The sequence below is a fragment of the Numida meleagris genome, chromosome 1 (genome assembly GCF_002078875.1).
Source record: "Numida meleagris isolate 19003 breed g44 Domestic line chromosome 1, NumMel1.0, whole genome shotgun sequence".
Lineage (NCBI taxonomy): Eukaryota > Metazoa > Chordata > Aves > Galliformes > Numididae > Numida > Numida meleagris.
The window spans coordinates 82,479,997-82,505,701 of NC_034409.1; the positions used below are offsets into that span (position 1 = coordinate 82,479,997).

General features: G+C 39.8%; 1 protein-coding gene across 2 annotated transcripts in view; it reads left to right on the forward strand.

Annotated features, from left to right (window-relative positions):
* Nucleotides 1-25,705, forward strand: part of DCBLD2 (discoidin, CUB and LCCL domain containing 2) — a 66,754-nt gene that overhangs the window by 35,326 nt on the left and 5,723 nt on the right. For both annotated transcript variants that reach the window (XM_021399885.1, XM_021399875.1), the window contains exons 2-13: nucleotides 6,961-7,188; nucleotides 11,275-11,412; nucleotides 12,717-12,768; nucleotides 14,013-14,085; nucleotides 16,861-16,994; nucleotides 17,588-17,628; nucleotides 20,025-20,240; nucleotides 21,452-21,576; nucleotides 23,587-23,734; nucleotides 23,979-24,152; nucleotides 25,096-25,189; nucleotides 25,564-25,613. In XM_021399885.1, the coding sequence (XP_021255560.1) occupies nucleotides 11,301-11,412; nucleotides 12,717-12,768; nucleotides 14,013-14,085; nucleotides 16,861-16,994; nucleotides 17,588-17,628; nucleotides 20,025-20,240; nucleotides 21,452-21,576; nucleotides 23,587-23,734; nucleotides 23,979-24,152; nucleotides 25,096-25,189; nucleotides 25,564-25,613 (1,219 nt within the window). In that variant the 5' untranslated portion in view covers nucleotides 6,961-7,188; nucleotides 11,275-11,300. The remainder of the gene's footprint in view (nucleotides 1-6,960; nucleotides 7,189-11,274; nucleotides 11,413-12,716; nucleotides 12,769-14,012; nucleotides 14,086-16,860; nucleotides 16,995-17,587; nucleotides 17,629-20,024; nucleotides 20,241-21,451; nucleotides 21,577-23,586; nucleotides 23,735-23,978; nucleotides 24,153-25,095; nucleotides 25,190-25,563; nucleotides 25,614-25,705) is intronic.

The following is a 25,705-nucleotide window of genomic DNA, read 5'->3' on the forward strand; positions in this document are numbered from 1 at the left end:
TTCATTACTTGATTTTTCATGTTTAAAGAGCTGTTTCCAAGGTCTTCAGTTCAGTAACAGAAGGAGCCCTTTTCTTCCTGCTGAAGTAAAGCCGAGGGGCAGGTTCAAAGTTGGCAGATACTTTTTCTTTCCTGGAGCTTCACACCCTACTGGCTTCCTGTGTGCACTTGTTATACTGTCAGTACAGTTTTCATACTTCAAAAACGGTGATTTGAGTATGTAGACTTACTGTCATCTTCCTGATTAGTCATCTTATTATTTGATAGAACATTGATGTATGTTTTATTGATTGTATTTGTAGACCAACACAGGTATGAAAATACCTTCTTTTTAATGGAACATGTGCAAGGCAAAGTTAGGACTGAGTTACATTTTAGAACAAATCGGGTATTATATTTCATGATACTTGGATGGAGCCATGTTCATGACAGGGAAGCCCTCAATAATCCTCATTGCAATCTTGAAACTAATGTTGAAAACGTGTGTTAGAAATGAAGGCAGTGCTGTACGTTACCTTCAGAGGTAGGAGATGCTAGCGGTGAGATGTAGATTACTACCATTTCAGCAGTTGGAGTATGAACTTTAACGAGCATTAGAAATTGGTGTTTAAAGGCATTGCTCTCGGTGCAGCTGCTGGGTGCAAATAATTCCAGCTTTTCTTGTGTGTTTTCTGAAAGCATCTGGATGATCCACTGTTCCTTGTTCAAGTACCCAAGCCATCAGCTTCGTTCCTGCCATCTTCTGTTGATCCGTGATAGCCAAACATGGTACTGCTTTTCCCCTCCCTGTTCTAGCTCCCATCCTTCCCACTGTGCATGCTCCCATTGTTGTTAGAGCCCGTTGACCCATACCTGTGCCCATACTCAGTAAAGGGCAAATAGGGTTGTAACCTGAGTGTCGAACTGCTGTACAGCTTAGTAAGGGTACAGTGTGCACCAGAGCAGCAGGCATGAAGCTGCAGCTGTTTGAAGAGGCCGAGGTGATGCTGCAGCTGCTGGCATTTAGATCAGATTGTGCCACCGTGGACTTGCAGTGTAGACTGTGTGCTCTCGTGATCTGATAATGAAAAAGAGGAAAATGTGACTGTAGCGATAATTTAGTACCTATATGGCTAGTGTGATTCTGGACTTTTCTGCTTCTTTGTTGAAGCATAGAAGACTTCTGAAATTGTGTTTGGTCCTGGCTGGATGAGGCATTTGAAGACCTTAAAAGCAATTCGGAGTTTATTCTGACCTTGCCTACTGGTTATTGTGATGCAGTTTTGTGTGACCATCTGTGTGTTCCTTTTCATTTCCTTCATCAGCTGTGTTTTGCTGTGTAGCACTCAGAGCACTGAAGCACAACGGTGTTTATTTTTACGAGCGTGTTGGTGCAGATTGCTAAGTAAATGATATGTCTTGGGAAGCAGGCAAGCTGTGCGTGCCAGACAAAAGACAACACACAACGTGAACTGTCATTGTTATTTGGTATGGGTAGCAGATCCTGGAGGGCTTCTGCTGTATGTATCCTTGAACACAGAGGACTGGTAGAGTCCTCTTGTAAATCACTTTTCACCGTGGCTAGCCTGCCTTTATCAGCTGCTTTTGCTTGGAGGCTATTTAAGCAGATCATAATTGTCCCTGGAGACTTGCTCACATAATTTCCCTGACACTAACAAGCAGAAGGTCTGCAGTCTTAGACAGCTGATGGTATTTTCTCTTCTTTTGAAGTAGACAGTTTCATTAGTACAGAATGGCAAAGGGAGAAAATCTCTTACCTGCTCTGAGGATGTAATGATTTAAGGTAATTTGTTTTAGGATACTACAGTCTTTTGGAGAGCAAGTAAATCAATTGAAGCTGTGACAAGTGTAATCCAACCTGCCCTCCTTTACTTGCCTTACACTGACAGCTGTACAGTAACTGCCTCGTGGAATTGAGCTGACCGAAAGCAGGTGTGGTGTGGAGGTGGGAAGGGCACTGGTGCATTTTCAGCCAGCTCCGTTCCTCAAGTCCATGCATCACTTCTATGAGTGGCCTTCCATGGGAGGGATGGCTTCTGTGTTTCTGGTTGGGATGCAGGTGAGCTCAAAATGCCCCCGCAAACTGACAGTGCTCACCGAGAAGCAGTTGCTGGTGTTTCCCTACCCTCTCGCTGAGCCATCCTTCTGTCAGAGAAGGCACCCCTGCATTTGCACTGTAAAATAAACTGGGTCATTGCTCTAGGTGAAAACTCACAGCTCTTTTTATCTTGAGTCCCTAGTCTGATTTACCACGTGGCTGCAGGAGTGTTTACCTCCAGTACCAGGAAGGGTGTGAGAACAAGTGGTCCAGAGCATTGGACAGACAAGGCTTGCTTTTGTTCACAGCTGCACTAATTTAAGTGCCTTCAAGTGTGACTGAGCAAAGGCCTCATTGTGGAGGTGTGGGGCATTTTATGTTGTGAAACATCTGTAGTGGGATGAAACGCTCTAACAGTATGTTACTGAGGCAAATAAATGTCGTAAAGATGAAAGTGGGCCGTGCGCTTGTTGGCTTGTTAAGAAAATTAATTCTGACAAGGAGTCTGAAAAACAGACTTCTGTGGATTTTGGTGGAAACGGGCATTTAAAAATACTTTAAAAAGCTATTCAGAATTTGAGGCGCTTAGTTCTTTAGTGTTTCTTGTCTGCACCGAGGAAAGCAAAAAGCAGATGCAGTGTCAATGCTGCTGCTAAAGAGCAGGGAAATGCAGTGCACAGGAGCTAATCTGAAGAGGAGAGATAAGTGCACTGAAGGCTGAAGTATAGAGCGTTGCATATTTGGAGCTGAAGTGAATGATTTAAATATATATTTTTGCTTGTGTAACTAATAGATTTGTCTACCATTGCTTAGTTAAGAAAGATTTAATGACATCTTGTATGTGGCCGTAAACCTACAGAAAGTCACGCAGAATCTTCTCAGGAAACCCAGTGGTTAGATCGAGTCATAGAATCATAGAACGGTTTGGGTTGGAGGGGACCTTTAAGATCATGTAGTTCCAACCCCCTGCTGTAGGCAGGGACATCTCCCTCTAGACCATGTTGCTCAGAGCCCCACCTAGCCTGGCCTTGAATGCCTCCATGGAGGGCGCAACCACAGCCTCCCTGGGCAACCTGTTCCAGTGTCTCACCACCCTCACACTAAAGAATTTCTTCCGAATATCTACTCTAAATCTGCCCTCTTCCAGTTTAAAGCCATTTTCCCTCATCCTGTTGTCTGTGCAGGTGGCTGTGCCGCATGTTAAAAATTGAGATCCGTGTTTTGATCAGTTGTGCTTTAATCTTAAACTGTCTGATGTCTTTGTTTTATCCTTCCCTCTTCCCCAAGTAAGGAGTAGGAAAGCATTCCCAAGGCCTAAAGATTCATTTTTAACGTGTTTTGATAACCAGAAACAAGATTAGCAGTTGTTAACAGCAGCTGATCTCAGGGGAAAAAAGTTCTGAATAATTATTTTTCATAGTTGTTGAAGTCAGTTAATCTCTTGAGTGGATATTAGTAGAGTACTTAGCACCCACTTCTGCATGTACAATATCCTCTTATTTTATTAAATGTTATGTTTTCTTCTTATCAAATGCACTCTGGTATGCTTATGTTGGTCGAAGTTCTCTATTTTGTTGATGTAAAGAACTTGGATACGAGAAATTGTGTTAAATCGGCTGCACGATTGCATCAGACATCAGCGTGCCATAGCCCGGGGGTCATCTGTAATCCATCAGGATAATTCATCCAGACTGCATTTGGAGGCACCTCGGGAGGAGATGAATGGTTCTGCTGACGACATCAGTCTGCTTTCCTCTACCAGCTCAAGAAGAGGCGCCTGTGTTTCTGACACCGCTCAGCAAAGAACTGAGGTTATTTGTGTTCACCGTGAACCTGCTCCTCGGGGCGCACGGAATTGATGCCCGTGTGCTGACCTTCCAGCAAGTGTCAGGTGTAATGTGTATGCGCAAGTGATGCGGTGAGGAGCTTGCTCAGTTCTGCAGCTACACTTTGTCTGTTTTGTGATGGACAGGGCTGAAAGAAAGAACTCATTCAGCTACGTACTGCAAGCTAGTGACAGAATTTGTCATCTCGTGCAAGAGTAATTGATTTAGGACTTGACATCTGTCTCTTATGTGTACTCAAATGTTCCACTCCCATAGATGCAAATTAGCAGAAGCAAAAGATTCTGTGGTGCTTAATTAATGCCTTCCACGTGAACTAACTATCTAATACTGCTGTACATGTGTCTGTAGTGCAAAAAACTGCGCTTTCTCTTTGTCTTGGAGAAATTGCTGAGTGTTGCCGATTTGTTCGCCAACAAAAGATGTATGTCTCTGGGGATGACTGGTGGTGTTTATACAACTTCAGCAGAAGCGATGAAGCACCGTTTGTATAGAGGGGCTCAAGAACTACCCTTTTACAACTTATAAGGAAAGGCTTCATCGTTCTGCAGATTTCACGAGGAGTTAATTTGTAGAGATTTCCAAATAGCTCCTGAATGATGAATCTGCCCTTGGCATCCTGTATGTTGCGTGCCAGACATGCAGTGACAGTCTTTAACTTCTTCAGGCATGAAGTGTGTGGCACTTTTGCTCTCTCTAACCAAAGCGAAACACAGACGAGAATGAGGTCTGAAATACCCAGTTAGAATGAGCTGCTTTTAAAAATGAGCATCATTGTAAATTGATGCTGTAGATGCAGTTGAGCACAAGTATTTTTCCTTTCCAGCACAATATGACAGCAGACAGATTAGAGATCTTTGCTCTGCATGTTTCCAGGAAAGTGTACAACAAAAGGAATATTTGAGATTTTTATTTCCACCAAATTATTTGATATTTCTTACAGATGTATCTTTAAAAGTCTCAGTGCCATTTAAAACTTGGAATATTTTAGTTGCATCTTGTTGCCTAAGCATGTCAGAGTTTTCTCAGTCTGCTTTTTGTCATCAGAAGTTGTGCCGTGGTCACTGTACAACCTCAGTGCTGGTATTGTTTCATTCTTGAGGCAGCTGAAAAGCAAACTAGTGAAATGGATGTTTTAAGTGAGTGTTAGACGTAATCTTTGCTACTTCTGTCTGGAGGCATTCACTCTCTAAATACAGTTTGGTTCAAAGAAGAGACCCGAGCTCTCCTTTGTCTTTGACTTCCAGCAACATAGGTTGAAGAAACGAAAGTGTGGGGAAGAGTCACGTGCATTATTGATATTCCCCTTTTTAAGAAATAGCATTTGTGGCATTACTGTGTTGCAATAAAAGCACCGTTGAAACAGGGAATAATAACCAAGTATTGTAGAACTTGCAACCACTTTTATTTTCCTTACAGCGCACTCAGAGCGATGCTTCTGCCTGGGCAGGTCAAAGCTACTGTGATTTCATGTTCGAAAGTCATGTTGACTTCATTAGGATAGCTCCATTGATATTTTCAGTCTACAACATGCCTCTGGAAAGAAACCAGAAAAAAATGATACACAGCCTGTCCTATTTCAGCTACCTCTTTGAGCAATTGTGTACTCACGTATTAGAGTAATAGCAGTTTAGGAAAGTAAAATGCAGATGTGTTGTTTGTTTGTTTTCCTAAAGAGAAGTGTAATTGAAGTAGAATGTAATTTATCAGCTATCACCCAAGTGGGAATAGTATTTGTCATGAGATGGAACAAAGTATTTTATAACACCCTGCTAAAGTTAGACGTAAGAAAAACAGGGCTAAGTAACAGCTCTACAGATAGAACTTTTGATTTTACTGAAGCAGATAATCCATTTACCTTTTCAGAAAGAAGATGCATCTTTCCAATTCAAGACTGCTGGCAAGAAAGCTTCCATCTGTTTGTAATTCTGTATGTAACCACAGCACTTTAGATTTTGGAACATGCAGCTATCTCTCAGAGTGCTCAGATTATGAAAAAAAAACAAAACAACAGCGCTTTGTTACTGAGAATTAGGTGCTTTTGTAAGCAGATTAATCAGACTTAAGTTCAGATGAGTTGGTTTTTTTCCCCCACAGCACTTCAGTGTATGGGTCCTGCTATTCTGCTCAGTTTGGCATGAAATCCATTTATACAAAGGATTCTTAAATTTAGTTAAGAATCTTAAGTATCCGCATACTTTTTGTCCCTAAAACCTGGCTTACGTTTTTAGGTTTAGTGGTGAAGCAGAAATGTGTAATAAGAATCAGTTTCTGCCTGTCACTTTAGCTAAGCAACACAAAGGATGTTGATTGCTGCTCTGAAAATTCTGTCGGCCCACACTGTCAGAGGCAGATGTTGGTGGTACAGCAGTAGAGGCTGAACCTTCCCACCGATATTCCCTTACATGTTGTTGCCGTGTGACAGATGGCAGCAGAGGGGCGGTCTGGCAGAATGGCGTCTGACGTGGGAGCATGCTTGAAGCAAAGGGGTGTCACTGAATTCCTCCAAGAATTAATTTAACAGCATTAAACTTGTTTCACAGTAGTAAACAATGCAATAACCATTGGATGATGTTCAGACTTAGCTGTTATTTTCAGTAGAGTATTTGCTGTCCCTTGTCTTTCTCCTCCTGTTCTTTCTCATCGTGTTATGAATGTAATCACAGTAGCACTCGTGCTCTTTTAGTGATGTGTTTCTCCCTCCGTTTTTAGAACCAGTTTCCTTCTGTATATAGGTGTTGAGGGAACTTGAAATAGCAAGGACATTTTCTGTACTGCCAGGGCAGTTTTTTACATCATTAGGGATAAACTTTTATCTAATTGAGGAAGTTGTAGAACCTCTCTGATCACTAATGATGAGAAATTAAGCAGTAGCCAATGTAAGTTCTGTTGTATTTTGACACGCTTGCTGTGACTTGGAGTGGTTTTGCAACGTGATTGGTAAGGTTAAAAAAAAACAGCAAACAGTACAACAACAAAATCACAGTGTCTTCCACAGCTAAAGACCATGGTAACTAAATCACCAGTGAGCCCTTGAAGGTGAATGCGACGTAGCTAACTCATTTTTATTCTTTTGTAGGTGATGGATGTGGACACACCATTCTGGGCCCTGAAAGTGGAACTCTTGCTTCGATAAACTACCCACAGACCTCTCCCAATAGTACAGTCTGTGAATGGGAAATTCGTGTAAAACCTGGGCAGCGAATTCAGCTCAAATTTGGTGATTTAGATATTGATGACTCAGATTCTTGTCATTCCAGTTACTTGAGAGTTCACAATGGGATTGGCCCCACCAGGACAGAGATAGGTAAGAACTTTTATTTTCAGTATTGGAAAGCTGTCATCTTGTATAGAGCTTGGAGGGTGGTTTTAATACTTCTCTAGCTCTTAATTTCACCTTCCTAGCCTGTACTGTACACAGAATAACAGCAAGTTTTAAGTATTTCAGATATTTTTACAGCTCTTGAAAACTGTAACGCTTCAGTTGGTAATTGGGCATGATGAGAGTTTGCCCGAAGACGTGTGTGTAGCACTTTGTACAGTGCAGATTTTGACACTTCGGAGAAGCGGTGAAAAGAAGGAAGTGTTTTTATGTACAAGAATTTCAAACAAGGCAAAGGAAGGAATTTTAGGAATTATGTAGTCAGAATTGTGTTTTTCCTGAGCTTCATGCCAAGGAAACTCTGCGAGACGTAACGGAATGCTGCCTGTACCTCACCAACTTCACCACCCCCTCTGGTGATGTGCTCATTTCATGGATGCTTACCACTGTTGCTCAGCAGATGAGGTTTCTGGAATGCTGGAGGATTCTTAATCATTCTTATGTGGTTGCATTTTGTTTACTATATTATGAAAGTGTATGTATATGTCTGCCCTGACTCTGTTTCTAGATGCTAAAGATGCCCTGAAAACACAATGAATTTCCATAATCATCTTAAATTTTGTTCGTGCACACTGGTAGATGCTAAATGCAACGTGGATCCTATGACAGATAATCTGTGATCTTCAGACTCTTGAAGGAAACTCCATTGTTATTTTCCCTTTTCTCAGACATTTTCCAGTAGCTTGCTGAGTGGCAAGAGACCCCACCAGGCTGCTGTAAGCAGTGAAGAGGGAGTTGCAAAATTCTGAGCACTGTTATTTAAAAAGAAAAAAAAGAAGGCAAAATGAAGCACATATGTGAATATATATATATATATATATATATGTTACCTGAAATGCCTGCCTTTTTATACTGAAGTAGCTCTTTGTTGAGCTCTTCATCTTGGTGGTATTAAAAGATGTCAAGCTTCAATAATTTATAATTCAAGTATCTTCCATTTTCTGATGGTAAGGGATCTGTAGTTTACTTTGTCCTTTTTGTGATTTCATGATTTTAAGACAGTTATTTTTCAGTTAGCAGTGTGAAATTATTATCCATGTGAAGGTATTCGTAGGGTTTTAAGACCTCTGTGGTTATTCTTTGTAAAACTCAAAATGAATCATCATTTTTCCTTTACTAACATTGGTTGTTATTGCGCAGATTCATTTTCTTTTCCTTCCTAAAGCTTTAATCTAGAGGGAGAGAGAGAGATTTACTTCACCAAGATTGCTTTAGTGCAACTCATATTGAGTCTTTTTATAAGGAAGCTGGGGGAATGTTAGCTTTGTTAACCCTCTTTTCTAACTGTTACCTAGTTAAGCTTGTAAATAAATACGTGCTTGGAGCTGCTGAGCCAGACTCAGTCTGAAATAGAAGCACTGAAGTCCTTAAATGGCAAGGAACGTCCAGTTCCGATAAGTCTATTACTCACTTGTACAAGTAACTTAATGGGTTGGAGTAAATTTTCTACTTCATTTGTTTCTCTTGACTTTCAGCTGCTTCCAGCTGGTGTAGTAGCAAAGTATGTTGTGCAAATGTGTGTTGTTCTGCTCCTAACAAATGAAATCACAGAACAAACAGTGATCCTAACAGTGGCAGATACAGATGGTGCTGTTTCTTAAATGTTCGTATCTGAAGCAGCAAATAGTGAAATTAAACGGTGATCTGAATTTGTTTGCAAGGAATTATTTTCTGAATTTGTCCTATTTTTTTTTCTTTCATTCAGCTCTGCTGCTGTGTTCTAATATTGAAACAGTTGCATTACATAAAATCTGGAATTCAGTGAATTCACCTACTTCAACTCCAAATGACTTTAAAAGTTGGCTGATTAGATTCCAATTTGAATTGTTACTGGTTTAGTTCAGTGATAAGCAGAGAAGGCTTCTAATGAAGCACTTAAGGATTCGTTCTAACTCCAAGCCTTTTGAATATTTATCAGTAAATCAAAAGAAGCTTTAAATCTTCAGTGTTAAATTAATCTCTAGTTCAAGCAAGATCTAGAGGTGTTTTCTATTAGATTTCATTGCAATCCAGCTAATAGACATTTACAGACAAGTCCAGATCCATTGGAGCAAAGAATGTAAGCTACTGTGGAGATTCATCTCCTGCTGTAATGCTGCTGTTCAGAAGTGCTTTGGTTCCTTCAGTGCATGCAGACAAATGGGTAATTTTCTGTACGTAGTATTGACAGTCATCACTGCAGTCATGTTTTGTCCGTTTCTGGCACATACTTTTTTAAAAATAATTTGCTAAAAATCTGGAAGGAGGCCCGAGAAGAGCTAGGAAAATGATTTGTAGTCTCGAAAGTATGTCTTGCAATAAATCATAAGGTGCATCTATCTACAGTTTGTCACAAGCTGTATCTCCATGGTACAAACAGCACTGGATAGTTTATCCAAGCTAGATTTATGTGTCCTGCTGCATGTACTTGCCCAAACACGAGGTAAAATGGTGTCTGAGGGGAATTTCCTGCTGGTCAATGGTGTAAAAAGAGCCAGAGGCTGAAAATGAATTTAAAAAAACTGGAGGAAAAAAATGAGAAAAGTAGTACTTGGGGAAAATGATGCAATTCATCGTCATGAATTCAGTTAATAGTTAAATCTAGACTGAGGGCAAAGTATAGGGTCTGTGTGGAGCCTTAGTGAAAGGCATCTTATTTTTTCATAACTTTTGCTGATGGTCATCTTAGTGAGAACTGAAATAAGGTTATATCTATATAATTTTATAAATTTCATTGAAGTATGATAAAATCTGTTTTCTGGTTTTGTCCAGAAATACCCATGCTTTATATGAAAAATATCAGAATAAACAAAATTTAGAAACCTCTGAAGAATGATAGGAATTCATATTTCTAAATTTTAATAGCGTTTGAGAGTGCAGTTCACTTTTTAAAGGAATTTGGCACATATTTACGTATTTATTTTGAATTATATTTGTTAAGAACTGTTTCTACAGGGCAGCGTTATTCTACTCTGTCTTGAGAAGGGAACCTGACTTTGGGTTGTGGTTGTTTTTTTTTGCTGTTTTACAATACGGTAACATAAATCTCATGAAAACAAGTAAACGAATGGTAAACGGAAACATGCGGGTGTCATCTGCTGTTGGTGGTTGTCCACTTAGAATCTTAAATAGGGTCGTGGTTGGTTTATAATGTTGATTGTTTAAGGGAGCCTATAGAGTGGAAGATTTGCTTAACTGTGTAATAAACCAGTCAGTATTTTAATAAAGTTTCTAGTTAGTAGGATTGGAGAATTCCTTGTTGATTTGACTCTGATAGCCATTCATCGAGGTAATTTCAAGTCATTTGGTAGTAATTCTTAATAGGGAGATGTTGTCAATATCTGATGACTCCAGCTTCTCAGTTTAAAATGTGCTATTTATTGTCAGTTTGGATGGCAAGAGAAGTACCCAGATGCAGAAGCCTAAGCTGGTATGAGTTGTTTAGTTTTTTTTGTCTTGCTGGGATGGCTGCAGTACCTCTCTTAGGTGCTACAGGTGCAGCAAAACAGAAAATGAGCCGATTGCAAGCTTATGGTAGTAGAACTCAGGTATGCTTGTATGTTGATGCTGAATTGCAGTAAATCATGCCTGCTGTTGTCAAAAAAAAGTAAGAAAAGCAGTTGACAGAAACCATGAAATAATCAGCAGGGAAGAAACACTCCAACGGCTGAGGGAAGAGCGGGGCTTTTTTCCTCATTTGCTTCTGTACGTGATTCTCGTTGCTCCATCTTTCTCATCTTGGAAGAACTCTCTGGATACGGGTGGCTGGAGGTGAATGGGATGTGGTTACATTTATGTGCAGGTGTTAGAGATAGGAGTGACTCTTGTCTATTGGCAGTGTCAAAGTAAGTATGGTACATATACTTTGTTATTTGCTTTAAATGGACACTGACTACATTCCTTCCTATCAACTGACTGTATTTGGTTTTGAATACACACCAGAAGAAATGTGAGCTTATACTGGACATGAAGAAAGATACTTGTTAATGAAGTTGGTTTGGGTCCATGACTCTTGCCCCCTCCTCTCCTTAGGAAAGTACTGTGGATTTGGCTTTCAAATGGATGGCTTAATAACTTCAAGAAGTAATGAAGTCACAGTACAGTTCATGAGTGGAGTACACACTTCAGGGCGTGGATTTCTCGCAGCTTACTCAACCACTGACAAATCAGGTATTTGTAAGATTCTCCTAATTTTTCTGTGCTGGTAAAATTAGAGTTGTCTAGTAAAAACACAGAACGGATTTATTACTCACATTCTCACAAATTGACTCTTAAAAATGATGCCTTCTGATACAGTCTTCCTGATAGTTCTGCATAGGAAATTGAACTGTTATTATTTAAGTTATTGTAGTTTAAAAAGGAAAAAAAAAAAGAAAAATAAAGGTTATCAAAGTGTACCCTCAGTTAAGCAAGAATCACAGTTATCTGTTATGAATGAAACAACTACTCTGGATAAAGGATGACATGCATTTTTTCAGGCCATAATCAAGATGGCAGATAACTTTGAAATATTTTCTTATCTAACTGTATATATTTTATGCATGCCCACCTCATGGAAAAATTTATTTCAGTCATGATTTCCTTTACCTCCTCAACTCTGTAGTCCCTCTGTGACTGCTAACTAGTTTTCAGCATGGGTTTTTTTTTCCCCTTTTCTTGTTTTTTCCTTGCTGGTTTGTTTTGCTTTGTTTTGCTTTACCTTGTGTTTTTTATTCTTTTTGTTTCTCTAGCCTCTAAAAGAGGCTGCTGTGTTTGTTTTGCATCTCCTTCCACTCACTGTGGAGGCGAGTGACATACATTGTCCAAAAGGAGACGAGGATTGCCAGGAACTGCTTTGTAAGGCACAAAGCTCAAGAAGATACTTTCTAGATGTTATTCTAAAAAGAACAGATGAAGAGGTTTCATTTAAAAAAATGTTTATTTTGTGGATATTCTGATGCTTTTCTCTGTTTTGGATTGTTTGTGCTGATGGGTAGCACAGAAACATAAAATTTGAAAGAAGTCGTGGATGCCAGTAACACGTCACTGTAATGTTCCCCGTGCTGCCCAATTTCAGTATGGTTGAACTGCTATGTGCTGAAAACACAGGCATGTTTATCTGGCTTACTAATGTAATTTTTTCTGTTTCAGTTTTCTTTTGTGAAAAGAGTGCATGTTTATGTCTCCTTTGTAGATTCTCTGAAACGTAGCTACAAATTATGATGCAAAAAAAAAAAAAAAACCACCCTAAAAAAGCCATGTTTGTAGTGCTTCTCTTCATGTCTGTCTCAGTGTATTTCCCAGTTACTCAAGACAAATTACAAGATCCTGCTCTAACATAAGACTGAAATAAAATTATTTAATATGTTTATTTTTTTTCATTTTGAGACTTTGGTTAAGTCACAGAGGCTCAAATGTGTATTTTTGTGCACTTTAAAAGCATGCTCAAGCCAGATGTCTTTATCACCCTCTTGACCTAACATTTTTGTTTCCAGACCTAATTACCTGTTTAGACAATGCAAGTCACTTTTCCGAACCAGAATTCAAGTAAGATTGCTTTTACCTTTTCTTCTCCCATTCCCTTTCTCTTTACCAAAGTCATCACGATGTTTCTATTTCATCTGTTGTTTATACCTGATACAGTTTGAATACTGGGGGTTGAGGACTTAAGAAACAAAGAGTCTGGGGAGAGAGCTGAGTAGTGTTGACATTTGCACTTGTTCTTCATCCTCTCCTATTTTTCTTATCTTACATAGCATATACAGAAGAACCTCATTAATTTGTACAAACACATATAAGCTAATATCAGATTCCCATAGAAGAAAATACCACTTTTATAAATATGTATTACAGGACATATACACCTTAAATACTGAAATTAACATTAAATTTATCAAAGGAGCACTAAACTCTGAAATGGGTAAAAAATTACAAACCCATTTCACAGCATCGTGTGAATTAATGAGGTTCTATAGAGATAGAAAATGCTTTTCTTTCTGATGGAGGAAACACAGCATTTCTCTGTTTTGTCCTCCATTTCTGTCTAAAGCAACAACAGTATTAGAAGCTGTAGATTATCATGAAGTATGTAAGCTTACTTTTTGGAGAACTTAAGCACTGAAATAATGAAACATTTCGACCTTTGCACTCCTTATTCATTTTCCCAGGTTCCAAAATTATAGGCTCAGGTCTTACTCTATATGCGCTTAGGTCTCCAGATCCCTTTGTTTTCATGGTACCTGCAAAATTCCTTCAACTTTTGTTGAAATTGATATTTTACCCAAATTCGTTGTTAAATCTTGGCTAAAGTATAGGCTTGCATCAGATGTGCAGATGTCTTTCCCTGTTCTTTCCATGAGCTAGTGATACTAACTGAATATTTGACCTGTTCTTTCTTTTTTTAATGATCAAAGTGTTGCCAGGAGCTATTGCAAAGTAGCATTACTTTTCAGATATACAATTTAAAGATGCAAAACAAACAGATATGCAAGTCTTCAGTTTATAAAATATAATTGATAAATACTGCTACCTACAGGACTTTAAATTTACAGAAGACATGCAGTATTTATATCAATTTTATTGTATTCAGTCTAGAACTGAGTTACAGCTGAGACAGTTTTGCGTTTTTGTCTGATTTCTTATGTCTTGGATTAGGATGTATCCTTATGTAGCGATAAACAAGTGATAACATAATGTATTGTAAATAAAAAAGTGACTGTTGTATAATGTTTTGAAATTGTAGCTGCATGTATGCCTTGACTGGAATTTTTATTATTATTTTTTTCTTCCAGTAAGTATTGCCCAGCTGGATGTGTGATTCCTTTTGCGGATATTTCAGGCACTATTCCCCATGGATACAGAGATGTAAGTAAACTTAATACTGTGGGCACACATTAATTGTGGTAAAATACTTTACGTATGATTAAAACTCTTTTGTAGTTATTTGAATTAGCTCTGCTGTCTGGACCCTGGAAGTTGTACCTCCTAGATTAAATAGCATGCTACTCATGCTTTTTTGCACAGCTGCTCAGTGGACAGTGCTTCAGTGAGTCCAAGAACACCCATCAAAATAATCTGAGGGCTGGAGCATCTTTCCTATGAAGAGAGGCTGAGGGAGCTGGGCTTGTTCAGCCTGAAGGGGAGGCAGCTGCGGGGAGACCTTCTTTTGATAATACGTGAAGGGCGTATAGTGACAAAGAACTTTTAGTGCAGGCTTGTAGTGATGGACAAGGAGTAATGCCTTCAAATTGAAACAGACTAGATTTCATCTAGTTTTTAGCTTTTCTAGTTTTTCTACCACCAGGGTGATTAAGCATTAGAACAGCTTGCCCAAAGACGTTGTGGATGCCCCAGCCTTAGGAGTGTTCAAAGCCAGGCTGGATGGGGATTTGGGCAACTTGGTAAGATGTCTGCTTCTGGCAGCAGAGTTGGACTAGGTGGTCCTTCCAACCCAGACTATTCTATGAATCCATGTTGCCATCTCTAAGAAGTGATGTAGTATACTGGAGGCTTGTTTGCAAGGCCTGCTGAGAAAAAGATGGATCAACCAAAATACTCTTCGATACTTCTAGTTTTGTTGTTGTTGGCTTTCTCAAGTTGTGAACTTCAGCTTTATAAAGAGAAGCAGAGCTTTTTTTTTTTTTTTAATGAAGTCGTCTTGCTCTTGACACTATGATATCTTAAACACATGTTCAGTGATATACACTGTTTACACTGGACAGCTATAAAAACAGTTGCAAAACAGATTATACCGTAGCATTAATAGTTCTCTAAACCGGAAATTCAAATGTAATAATGTAGTTTACTTGGAATGCTACAAAAAAGTGTACACTGATCTTTAATGTTTAATATGAGCCTAAAATGTGCTTCTCTGTCATTTTCTTTTCTCAAATACCTGTATATCCTAGCCTACCTGCTTAAATAACTATTCATATGTTTAAAAGAAATAAGTCACCACAGCAAAGCTGTTATGTGCTATGTTCTGCAGTGAGTCCTTGCTAAATAGCTGCAAGGTAATTTTTGTGCCCAGTAAGTTTCAGGTAGACATTTCGCTTGCATGCCTTCCTAATGATCTTATCTGTGTGCTGCTTTAAAAAAATACCCTAAACTTTGATTCTTTTGCATAATCCCTTGGAGGACTTGGAGCGCTCGTTGCTGACATCTTCTGGTGAGCAGGGGAGAGACAGTTAAATTTACAGCAGAATCCCATGCTTCTACTTCTAAGAGGAGATAAGAGGGAAGGCAGTGGGAAACCAGGTGCTTAAGCCAGGCATAATTACATATATTTAGAAGGTTTTGAGGATATTTGTGGGGTAGAGAATAAGAGATTCTGTGTATAAATATACTAAGGCGAGTTATGTCTGGAAATGTTTTTGTAAGAAGGTTTTCTGCCAGTGAGCTGGAGATATAGGGGCATTCTGGCCTGTTGCATGATGCCGTTATTTCTCCAGAGCCCAAAATGGAGGAAGTGGTTCTGTTTTTAAAATAAGAAAAAAAATCGTCCATGAAGTTTGGGGTAGAGAGGCTGGAGAGCAGCCCTGCTGATAGGGATCTTGGGAGTTCTGGCTGTCAGCAAGTTGAATGTGAGCCAGCAGTGTGCCCTGGCAGCCCAAAGGGCCCAACCGTACCTTGGGGTGCACCAGGCCCAGCACTGCCAGCCAGGCGGGGGGGGGGCTTATCCTGCTGTGCTCTGCACTGTGTGGCCTCACCTCCAGCACTGGGTGCAGCTTTGAGTGCCACAATATGGGAAGGACATAAAGCTATTTGAGAGCATCCAAAGGAGAGCTACAAAGATGAGGAAGGATCTGGAGGGCAAGGTGTGTGAGGAGCAGCTGAGGTCCTGTGGTGTATTCAGCCCAGAGCAGAGGAGCTGAGGGGAGGCCTCATGGCGGCTGCAGCTCCTCACAGGGAGCAGAGAGGCAGAGCTGAACTCTACTCTCTGTGGAGAGTCAAGGAGGAGGCTGGGGAAAGGTTCTTCACTAGAGGGCTGTGGGGCCCTGAACAGGCTACCCAGGGCAGTGGGCATGCCCCCAAGCTTCCAGAGTTCAAGGGACATTCGTACACCACTCTCAGACACAGAGTTTGGATTTTGGGTGGTGCATTGTGGAGCCAGGAGCTGGGCTCGATGATGCTTGTGGTCCCTTCCAACTCAGGATATTCTGTGAATTCTCCCTTTTTCTAGAAAGGATCTGCTGATTTGTTTTAGGATAATTGCTGTGAGGCTTAATCGCATCCAGAGGAATGGTTGGCAGAAAAATCTGACAAATTTGTTTAGTAGTTACAGCCAGCAGCATTGATTTGGAGAACAACTGTTAAATAAAAATGTGCAGTTGTTGTCTGTTGTTTATCGGCTTGAGTTACATTTGTAATCCACCTGGTCTAGGGCTCACTGAAATGTGATAGAATCAGGCAGAAATGTCGTAGAATCAGAGTCAGAGGTGTTTTTTGTGTTTTTATAAATTCAATAATAAAACAAAGATAGATGATTTCTAAGTAACAGAGATACAGCTAAATAAGAAATTTCTTAGTATAAAAATAACAATAAAGAACATGACTTGGTGATGCAGCATTTACAGTAAACTGTGTAATATTCAGTTTATTTTCAATGTAGTATAATGTTGTTTCTTTCTTCCCCTCAAGTCATCGTCACTTTGCATGGCTGGCGTTCATGCAGGCGTCGTGTCAAATATTCTGGGTGGCCAAATTAACGTTGTAATCAGCAAAGGCATTCCATATTATGAAGGCTCCCTGGCTAACAATGTCACCTCAAAAGTGTAAGTGTACCTTTTACATCCTCCTTATCTTTAGCAGCTGAAGTTTTGGTAGTGCCTCATCCCAGGAATAATTTCAGCTAGTGGAGATACGTGTTCCATGATCGGGGGTGGTCTGTAAAGTTCTCACGATTCTCTTTTGCTGTGGTGTGATTGTTTTACCAGGTAATTTTTTAACTTCTAGACCATGAAGATCAATTTTACAAATTCTGAAAGGAGCTTTTCCAAAATGCATGTCGTGACCATAAATTCCCAGTGATCTGTGCAAAAATAATAATTTGTGCAGTTTCATTTAAAAGGGTTCATTCGTGCAGGTTCATTTAAAAGGGAGGTATTTTAATGAAGCTTTTGCATTTTGCTGCGTAGATGGCTCTTTGAAAGTCTGTAACACCTGTAGAATCCTTGGACAAGCTTTCAGGTGAAAAGAGGTTTGTACTACAACTTGGTGACAGAAATATTCCTGTCATCATGAAATCCCTGTTTAGGCACATGTGCATAGGTTTCAGAGGCAAGCAGTCAGACAAGTAAAATAAATTGAAGGCAGTTTCTGTCAGTTTTCCTCACTACCACAAAACCCATCTTTTTGTTCTCCGCAGGGGACCGTTATCTACAAGTCTCTTCACATTTAAGACTAGCGGTAAGCACTGTCAATGTTATTACATAATCCTTTCATATACATTGCTCCTTTCATATAAATTCTTTTCAGTTTATTTCTTAGTTTTTGTTCTGGTTAGTTTAATATTTTGACTGGCTTCCTCAGTAGTGCAGACATTCTAAAACCTGCCTTCTCAGTCCCACAGGGTGATTGTCCTGACAGTCCATACTTATTTGTCTTTTAAAATCTTTTCCTATTCAAAATCTTTCCTTAGTAAGCTCTGCTTTTTTGGAAAAAGAGATTCTTTCACGTTTTGTTCCTCCAATATAATCTGCTTTAAAGTGACTTGACTCCCACACTTTAAATGCACTGCTTAAAGCAGAGTTTGGCACTTGTTAGTTGCTCTTCATTTATAAAAACTGTGCACTGTAGGGTTTTGTTCCACATTTACTCCTTACAGGTTTCTTGTTGCCTCCTAAGAAACTTAGCATAAATTTCAAAATGATTACTCAGGTTTCTCCCTTGCTTTTTAATTTTTCTTTCCCCTAAATTCTTGCAACTGAATGCTATGTGATAAATTATTTTTCTCTTTTGCTCTAGAAAGACATCTCTTGTGCTTTGCTCTGTGTGTATGCTGTGTTCAATCTTGGCTGCCATCATTTGTTCCTGTAAACATGTTCCATGTTGATGATTGGTATAACAGGCATTGTCCATTTTAAAGCTTACTGCTTCGTATGTTTTTACTTTCTGCCAGTTGCCTCTTTTTCAAACAGAATAGCTGCAGTTTTCTAAATGGAAGTCATTTAAAGTGCCATCTCTGAAGGAGTGGTGGAAATACCATGAAGACAGTGGGCTTGCCTTAGTCTCTTAGCTGTTACAGTAACAACACAAAAAATACAACAGAAGCATTGGGACCCTGTTTAGTCAAGAAAAAGAGAACAGAAGTCATACGTACATTCCCAAAAGTAAACAAATGCTTTTCCTAATATTAATAAAAGTGATCTGAATGGGGAGAGAAATGCAAGAATCTGATGGGCACAAATGTTTGAAGATGGAAATGTATATAATGAAGCAAAAATTGGAAAATGTAATCCACATCCAGTGATCTCTCTCGTAGACCTGTACAAGAGCTGGGAGAAGGAACGCTTGTCTAGTGACCTTATGGTTGGAGAATATTAAACATGGTGATCAAGGTGGCATTTGTTGGTTTTTTTGTCTTTCAAAATGTGATCTGACAGGTTGTATGGAGGTAATTAAATGGGCTGGGAATATGAAGAGATGAAACAAAATGCCATCTGGCTTTACCACAAAGCAGGTTGTGCAGGTTAACCTCCTTTTTTGATAACTAATTTTTCAGCGTGGGAAGTGCTGATCTGGACAAAAATCTGGACTTTGGAGAAGCATTTGACAACTTACTGAACAAGCAAGAGACTGATGTAGATTAAAATATATGTAGCTGAATGGCCTAGGAGTTGGCTGAAGGAAAAAGAGGATTTTGTAGTGTGCTGTAATGACGTTTATCTGATTGTGGTGTTATTACTAGTGTGGTTCTTTTACGGTAGTTGATGTCATGACTTGGTACAAAATTGTGGTGTGTGTTGTTAATACTAAAGATGTGGTCAGTGCAGAGGAAAATGGAACCATTGTACATGAAGACCTGGCTGACGTGGTGATTTGAGTAACAGAAGTTAAGTGAAGAACCACAGAGCACATACAGTGTCAGTACATGGGTTCTGCTGTATTTCTGCTTCATGTTGACAGCTTCTTAGATTGTAATGACAGATGAAGGAAAGAATTTGGGTTTAAATCAGTGCTGATGTGATCCTGTGCTCTATCAGGTGATGTACATCCAGCAGAGGCAACAAATGAGCAAATGGATATCAGTTAGCCACAAAGATTTTTTTTTTAATATTATTTTTTTAAGCCATAAGAAGAATATCATGCAGGAAGGAAGTTTTAGTAGGAGTGGTAACAAAATATACAGTTAACTTCAAGGATGTTTTTGAACTCAGGGGCAGGGTTGTGACATCACTTCTTATATTCTTTGGTGTTTTATTTGAATTAACGTTGTGATACTGAGGTAGGTTTGGAAACCAAAAGTTACATAGGCACAAAAAGGAGTGACTAAGTAGTCTCTTTCCCATTACTGCAGCAACCACATGAGAAACTCTTAAACAGTGACAGTTCCCCCAGAGCTTCTCTTGTGCTCTGTGTGGAAGGTGATTGAGAGAATACCCACATTATTCTTGTGCAAATGTACCGGAGATGAGAAGTTTGGTTCCAGCATGACTGGAAGAGCACAGAAGACATTGTAGTTTTTTTTTTTAGTAGCATTGTTATGGAATACATCTAGATGGCAGTTTAATATCTGCATGGCAAGTAAAATCATTGTGTAGCTTGGATTTTTATTTTAAGTCTTCACCTTTTCCTTTGCCCAGGTTGTTATGGGACACTGGGAATGGAATCCGGGGTAATCTCTGATTTGCAGATCACAGCATCATCTATTCTTGAGTGGCCTGACCAAACAGGACGAGTGAACACTTGGAAACCTAAAAATGCCAGACTGAAAAGGCACGGGCCTCCTTGGGCTGCTTTGGACAGTGATGAACGTCAGTGGCTGCAGATAGACTTGAATAAAGAAAAGAGAATTACAGGTAAGTCATTAGATGTGGCTTTTAAGCAGCCTTCAGAAAGTTTGGTCACTAAAATCTTTTCTTCCAGTGTTTAGTCTCAGGTAAAATCTGGCTCATATTTAATTGCCATTCCAGCAAGTTTGGTTCTGTGTCCCAGCAAATGCACTGAAGAGCCTAAAGATGAACAGTTTCATAGTAGAGAACATGGTTTCATAGTAGAAAACACCTCCTTCATCAGAATTTATTGAAGTGTTTCCTCTTTATATCGGATCCTTGATACTTGCCTTATTCCTGCTGATGGTTTTGAGGGTCCGAGTCCATATCCAGGCAGCCCAGTCCGCTGGTACCTCTGATACGGGTGTAGTGACTTATGTTTCCACGTTTACCCTGCTGCCCTCCACAGCCATAGCAAATCCAGCAGCAGAGGTGGGAGCAGTTGCCGTGCTCTGCAGTAAGCAGCTGGCAGCCTCCCCTTCAACCTCCCTGCACGCGGTGGTGCTTGGACTGCAATTCAGGGTTGCTTGTTCAGAGGTAATCGCTGTTGTTCGAGGGCATGTTTGCAGTCTGACTTAAGTCAAAAATAAAGTGCCTTTTAGAATCCTGGGCTTTAAGACTAACCCGAGACATCCCCCTTTGATCAGTTTGGGTTTGTCTCGCTCTCAAATGCATGAGTTAGACTCTGTGAACGCAGCTGCATACCCTGCTATGCTATCAGCACCTGGGCTTCTTGTCATTAAACTGCTCAGATTTGCCTTGTTACTACCCCCCTTGGAAACTCTTTGGGTTTTACATTGGTCCTCTAATTCCTGTGCTAATAACCTTCCACAAAACAGCTTTCTTGGGGGTATCACCCTGCAGCACTGCAGTGGCTCCTTTAGGAGGGTGCAGTTCTTTCAGTGGTGCTTTTAGGTTGGCAGTACAAAAGCAATGAAGAGAGGTGATACCTCTCCTGCAGGCACCTGCAGGCAGGAGCGGGCTGTGGTCAAATGGACAGGCCATTTTAATCAAGAGGTGGGGGAGAAGTGTAGATTGAAGTATAAAAAAGTAAGTAAAATGATTATGACATTTTAGTCACTGCAGGAGTTTCAGACCCTGACACCTTGGATAAACTTCTCGTAAGTGTAACTGGACCAGTGGAAATTCAATTACAAACTTCTGGATTAAAAAGCTGATAGAGAAACTGCTACCAGTTTGTAAAAAAAATGTATGACTGGACACCTTTATTTTCATAGGTATTATAACTACTGGATCAACCTTAGCAGAGTACTACTATTATGTCTCAGCCTACAGAATTTTATACAGTGATGATGCACAAAAGTGGACAGTATACAGAGAACCTGGCATTCATAAAGACAAGGTAAAAATACCATACACTTTCTAGGAATATTCTGTGGAGATTGTGCAATTGTAAATATGACCAGTTTGACCAGTTTTTTTTGTTTGTTTTTTAATTTAACTTTTCCTGTGATATTTCGGTGTGATATCGAGTCATAAATAGCATCTCTGCAGAAAGAAATCAGAAGAGGATTGAAGAAAAGGTCTGAAATTCAGAGATGACTTTAATGATGATTTGGGGGTGATAATATTCTGTACAAGAAACTTCTGCTGCCAGCAGTAGGCGCTTACTCCTGGCTGATGGCAGCATCTGCTGGTGACCTGGGCTGTTTTTAATAGTTTCCCAAATAGCTGCTTTCTCTGAGTCTGAGCTTCAGGCTCTGTCTGAAGAACTGGAAAGGACTTGAAGTGCTAAACTAAATGATTCTATCTGTCGTGTTTTGTTTCCAGCCCTCCTGTTGATGAAAGTGAAAGGTAGAAGTGTCTTGGTTGTTACATTAAGAGGTTTCCAAACACTGAACAAAATCATAGTGGGAAACCTTCCTGAACTGAGGTGATTTTACTGTAGAGACTGGTCTATCTCCTTGAGCCTACACGTGATCTACCAGATTTCTAGTATGAAGCACTCAACAAATAACTAAAATTTAAAAATCCAGCATCTTTTGCTGTTTTTTGAGTGCCCTCCTCTGGCTGTTAAATACAATCTCAGGTAGCTGCACAGATGTAGGCTACATGTTTGGCTCTTGCTAACTGAGCTGCTTCTTATCCTTGGAAGTTCTTGAAGTGAAGCAAAATGTGGAGCTTGAAGTTACAGGTTAAGAGATCTTTTCTGCAGTTTTTATATCATTAAGTACAATGTATGAAGAGTCAAACATACTCAAAGTGCCAGCTGGGAAATAAAATACTTAGGTGACACAAAAAAGGGACTGATATTGAGGCTTCAGAATATAACAGGTTTTCCCATTGTCTGGCATGATCTCATTTGATACAGCTTTGCTTCTGAGTGCATATGCATGCAGTTTTCTCCCTCTGATTTTTACTTGTCTACACACCAGACAAGATCAGGAGCTGCAATTCCCTGCTTCTTTTTTTGTGTTTTTTTTTTTCCAAAAAAAGTTTGAAAATCCTGTTGAGGAGACTAGAAAGTTTTCCAAGACTCCAGGACCTTTTGTGGTACTCTATGAAAAGAGCTTCTAGAAGTGCATTGGTGCTCAAGCAAAGTCCTCTAAGAAGGACGCAAAGTCCTTCTAAGATCTTTATCTGCAAAATAAGAAAAAAGATCTGTGTTGCAGATTTGATGACTTCTTTGTGTGTGAGAACCAGCAGCGAAGGATCAGCTTCAGCTTATTCTTTAGGCAATTTCTGCTCTCTTCTCTTCCATAATTGAAGAGATTTTGACCTAGAGATCTCGAGTTCTTAATGTAAATGATTTGCTTGCAGCTCAGTCATTGTAGACAGCAACCACTAGAGGGCAGTGTGATTACCTGCTAGACTAATTCTTCCTAGTAGATGCCATAGCCATTTGCGGGACAGACCGTTCTTAAACTACTATGCAATGTGAAGACTGATAATACCTACTTTCACCTTGTCACAGCTGCTTGCTGTATTTGAAGAATAAGTGCAAAACACCTAGAAAGAACCGAGCTAAAATTACTTTTCATTCCCATAGAAAGACAGTATTTCTGTAACAGCAGGGATGGCCTGGGTCGCATCAGTACGCTGTTGCACGGTACCTCTGCTTGGAGAAAGGCAGAGGGTACCAACTGTCAGTTACATACTGCACGCAGAACCAAAACCAGTATTCCCATTGATCCACATGCACCCACAACACACTGTTCTTTTCTTCAGCGTGAGGCAGGGTGAGTGGGGATGGTCAGGCAGCAGCACCGTTCTGGGTGCGAAATAGTCTCAGCATTCCACACCGCTTATTTTTGCTACATGAAATATCAAAACTGGTTTTAATTACTCAGTCACTATTACATTTGTGTAGCATAATATTTGTCTTTCTTTTCTTTTCTTTTTTCTTTCCTAGGTATTTCAAGGGAACACTGAATTGTACCAGGAAGTTCGCAATAATTTCATCCCACCCATTATTGCACGATTTGTTAGGATTAACCCCTTAAAATGGCACCAGAAAATTGCAATGAAAGTAGAATTGCTAGGATGTCAGTTCAGTATAGGTAAGACAACTGAAAACTTCCCCATTCTGTGTGTAGACAGAGTAATTTAAAAGTGTTTCAAGAGACACCGGTCACTTGCTTTCCATGGTACTGATTCATAGTTTTTCTTCATTATATAAAAAGAACAGGAGTCCTGTAACAAACTGTTCCAGCTCTTTTTTTGACAGGGAAACATGTAAAGCTAGCACTTCAAAAAGAAAAAAAAAACAACACCTCAGTTACAATAAATACTTTTCTTTTAAAGTCCGTGCACCTAAAATCACCATGCTGCCTCCACCACCACCTCAGGACAACAACAACAAGGTTGATGACTTCAGTGAGGACTTCATCCACTCGGTGAAGACTTCGTTGCAGACAGATAAAACAACTTTCACACCAGAAATAAAAAACACCACGGTGACTCCAAGCGTAACCAAAGGTATCCAGGCGTAAGCAGTAGAAGTGTTTGGGAACTGCTTACAGTACTTGGCGGTATATTAAACGTGCTTTCTGAATTTAACTTTGCTCGACAGTTTTTATATACTATCACAAAACGTCAGCCTTTTTAATTCTTGCCAATATATTAAAGATAAAAACACTCAGTTGCATACAGCATGTGGAAACAAAGCCAGTATTCTAAGGGATGTAAATATTATGTTCAAAATGAATTTAGCTTTTAATTACACAACGAGTTTTTGTCAAAAGGAGAAGTTGTAACTTGGACTTCCCTTCAGAATTAGGCAGAAGTAACCGCTTTATTATTTAATCCAGTAATTTCTTAGGACGAGACACTTTTGCCGTAGATAACCTTCTGTTAATCAGGCCCATTGGCATGAAATTTGAGAAACACCCAGTGTCCTCATGTTGTTTATTTAAGAAAAGCTGTCAGAAAGAGAGCATGATCACTGCAAATGTAGGCATTGGTGCCGTGTCCTTTGGGTAGCAGCAGACAGAAGATGCCCTAATGTCACGCGCACAGCCAGCACAGACGAGTTTTGATTAATTGTTAGGATATTGTGGTATTTATTTACTTCTTGTAGGAGGTTCAGACTTCAGTGGTTGCATACTCCTGGGCCCTCGATATTCCACGTTAATGATAAAATACATTGTTCTCGTAGAAAAATGATATTTATAGTGAAACAAAGCTATTTATTCTGATGAGAAAACTTTCAGAGATTCTGGCTGTGCCTACGTGTAGAAGAGAGAAGACGATAATTGCTATTTAAACGGTGGGAGCATCCAGCAGGGTAGCTTAGCAGGGGGACCCAGTGTGATAGATGCTGTACATGAAAACTACATGCTTTACCCGGGTAATTTTCAAAATAAGGACTGATTTATGAGAAGCACTTCTGTCTGACACCGCTTAATTTAATGGCTTTCAGATGTGGCATTGGCAGCAGTTCTGGTTCCAGTGCTGGTGATGGTCTTCACTACTCTGATTCTTATCTTAGTTTGTGCGTGGCATTGGAGAAACCGGTAAATGAACGGATTAATAAAAGTACTTTACTAGAATGTTAGTCTGGTACGTGGGAATGAAGCACTCTGCATGTGTTGCTATGGGAACTACACGGTCCACATTTCTGGAAGGGCTTTTTTTCAGTATTCTCTTTGTGAGAACGTGTTCATTTGAAGAGCAAGCATAACGGAAGTGCTTTCTCTCAATAGTTTCCTTTTGAGTGCGTTTTCTGAAAACTGATTTCTCCAGTAGCAGCAGACTGGTAACGGCAGGCCGGGTTGCTGGGGCTTGGACTTTAAACTTGAGAAGCAGTTACAGCCGAGGTGACGGTTGCTGAGCACGGATGCATTTCTGGTAGGCAGATTGGCTAAAACACTCTGTCCTTTTCTCACAGCAAGAAAAAAACCGAGGGCACGTATGATCTACCTTACTGGGATCGTGCAGGTAACAACACGATTTTATGAAATCCTTTACTTGGCGTTCTTGGTGCAACGTTTATTTCAAATTGCAATAACAGTTTCCACCAGCAGAAGCTT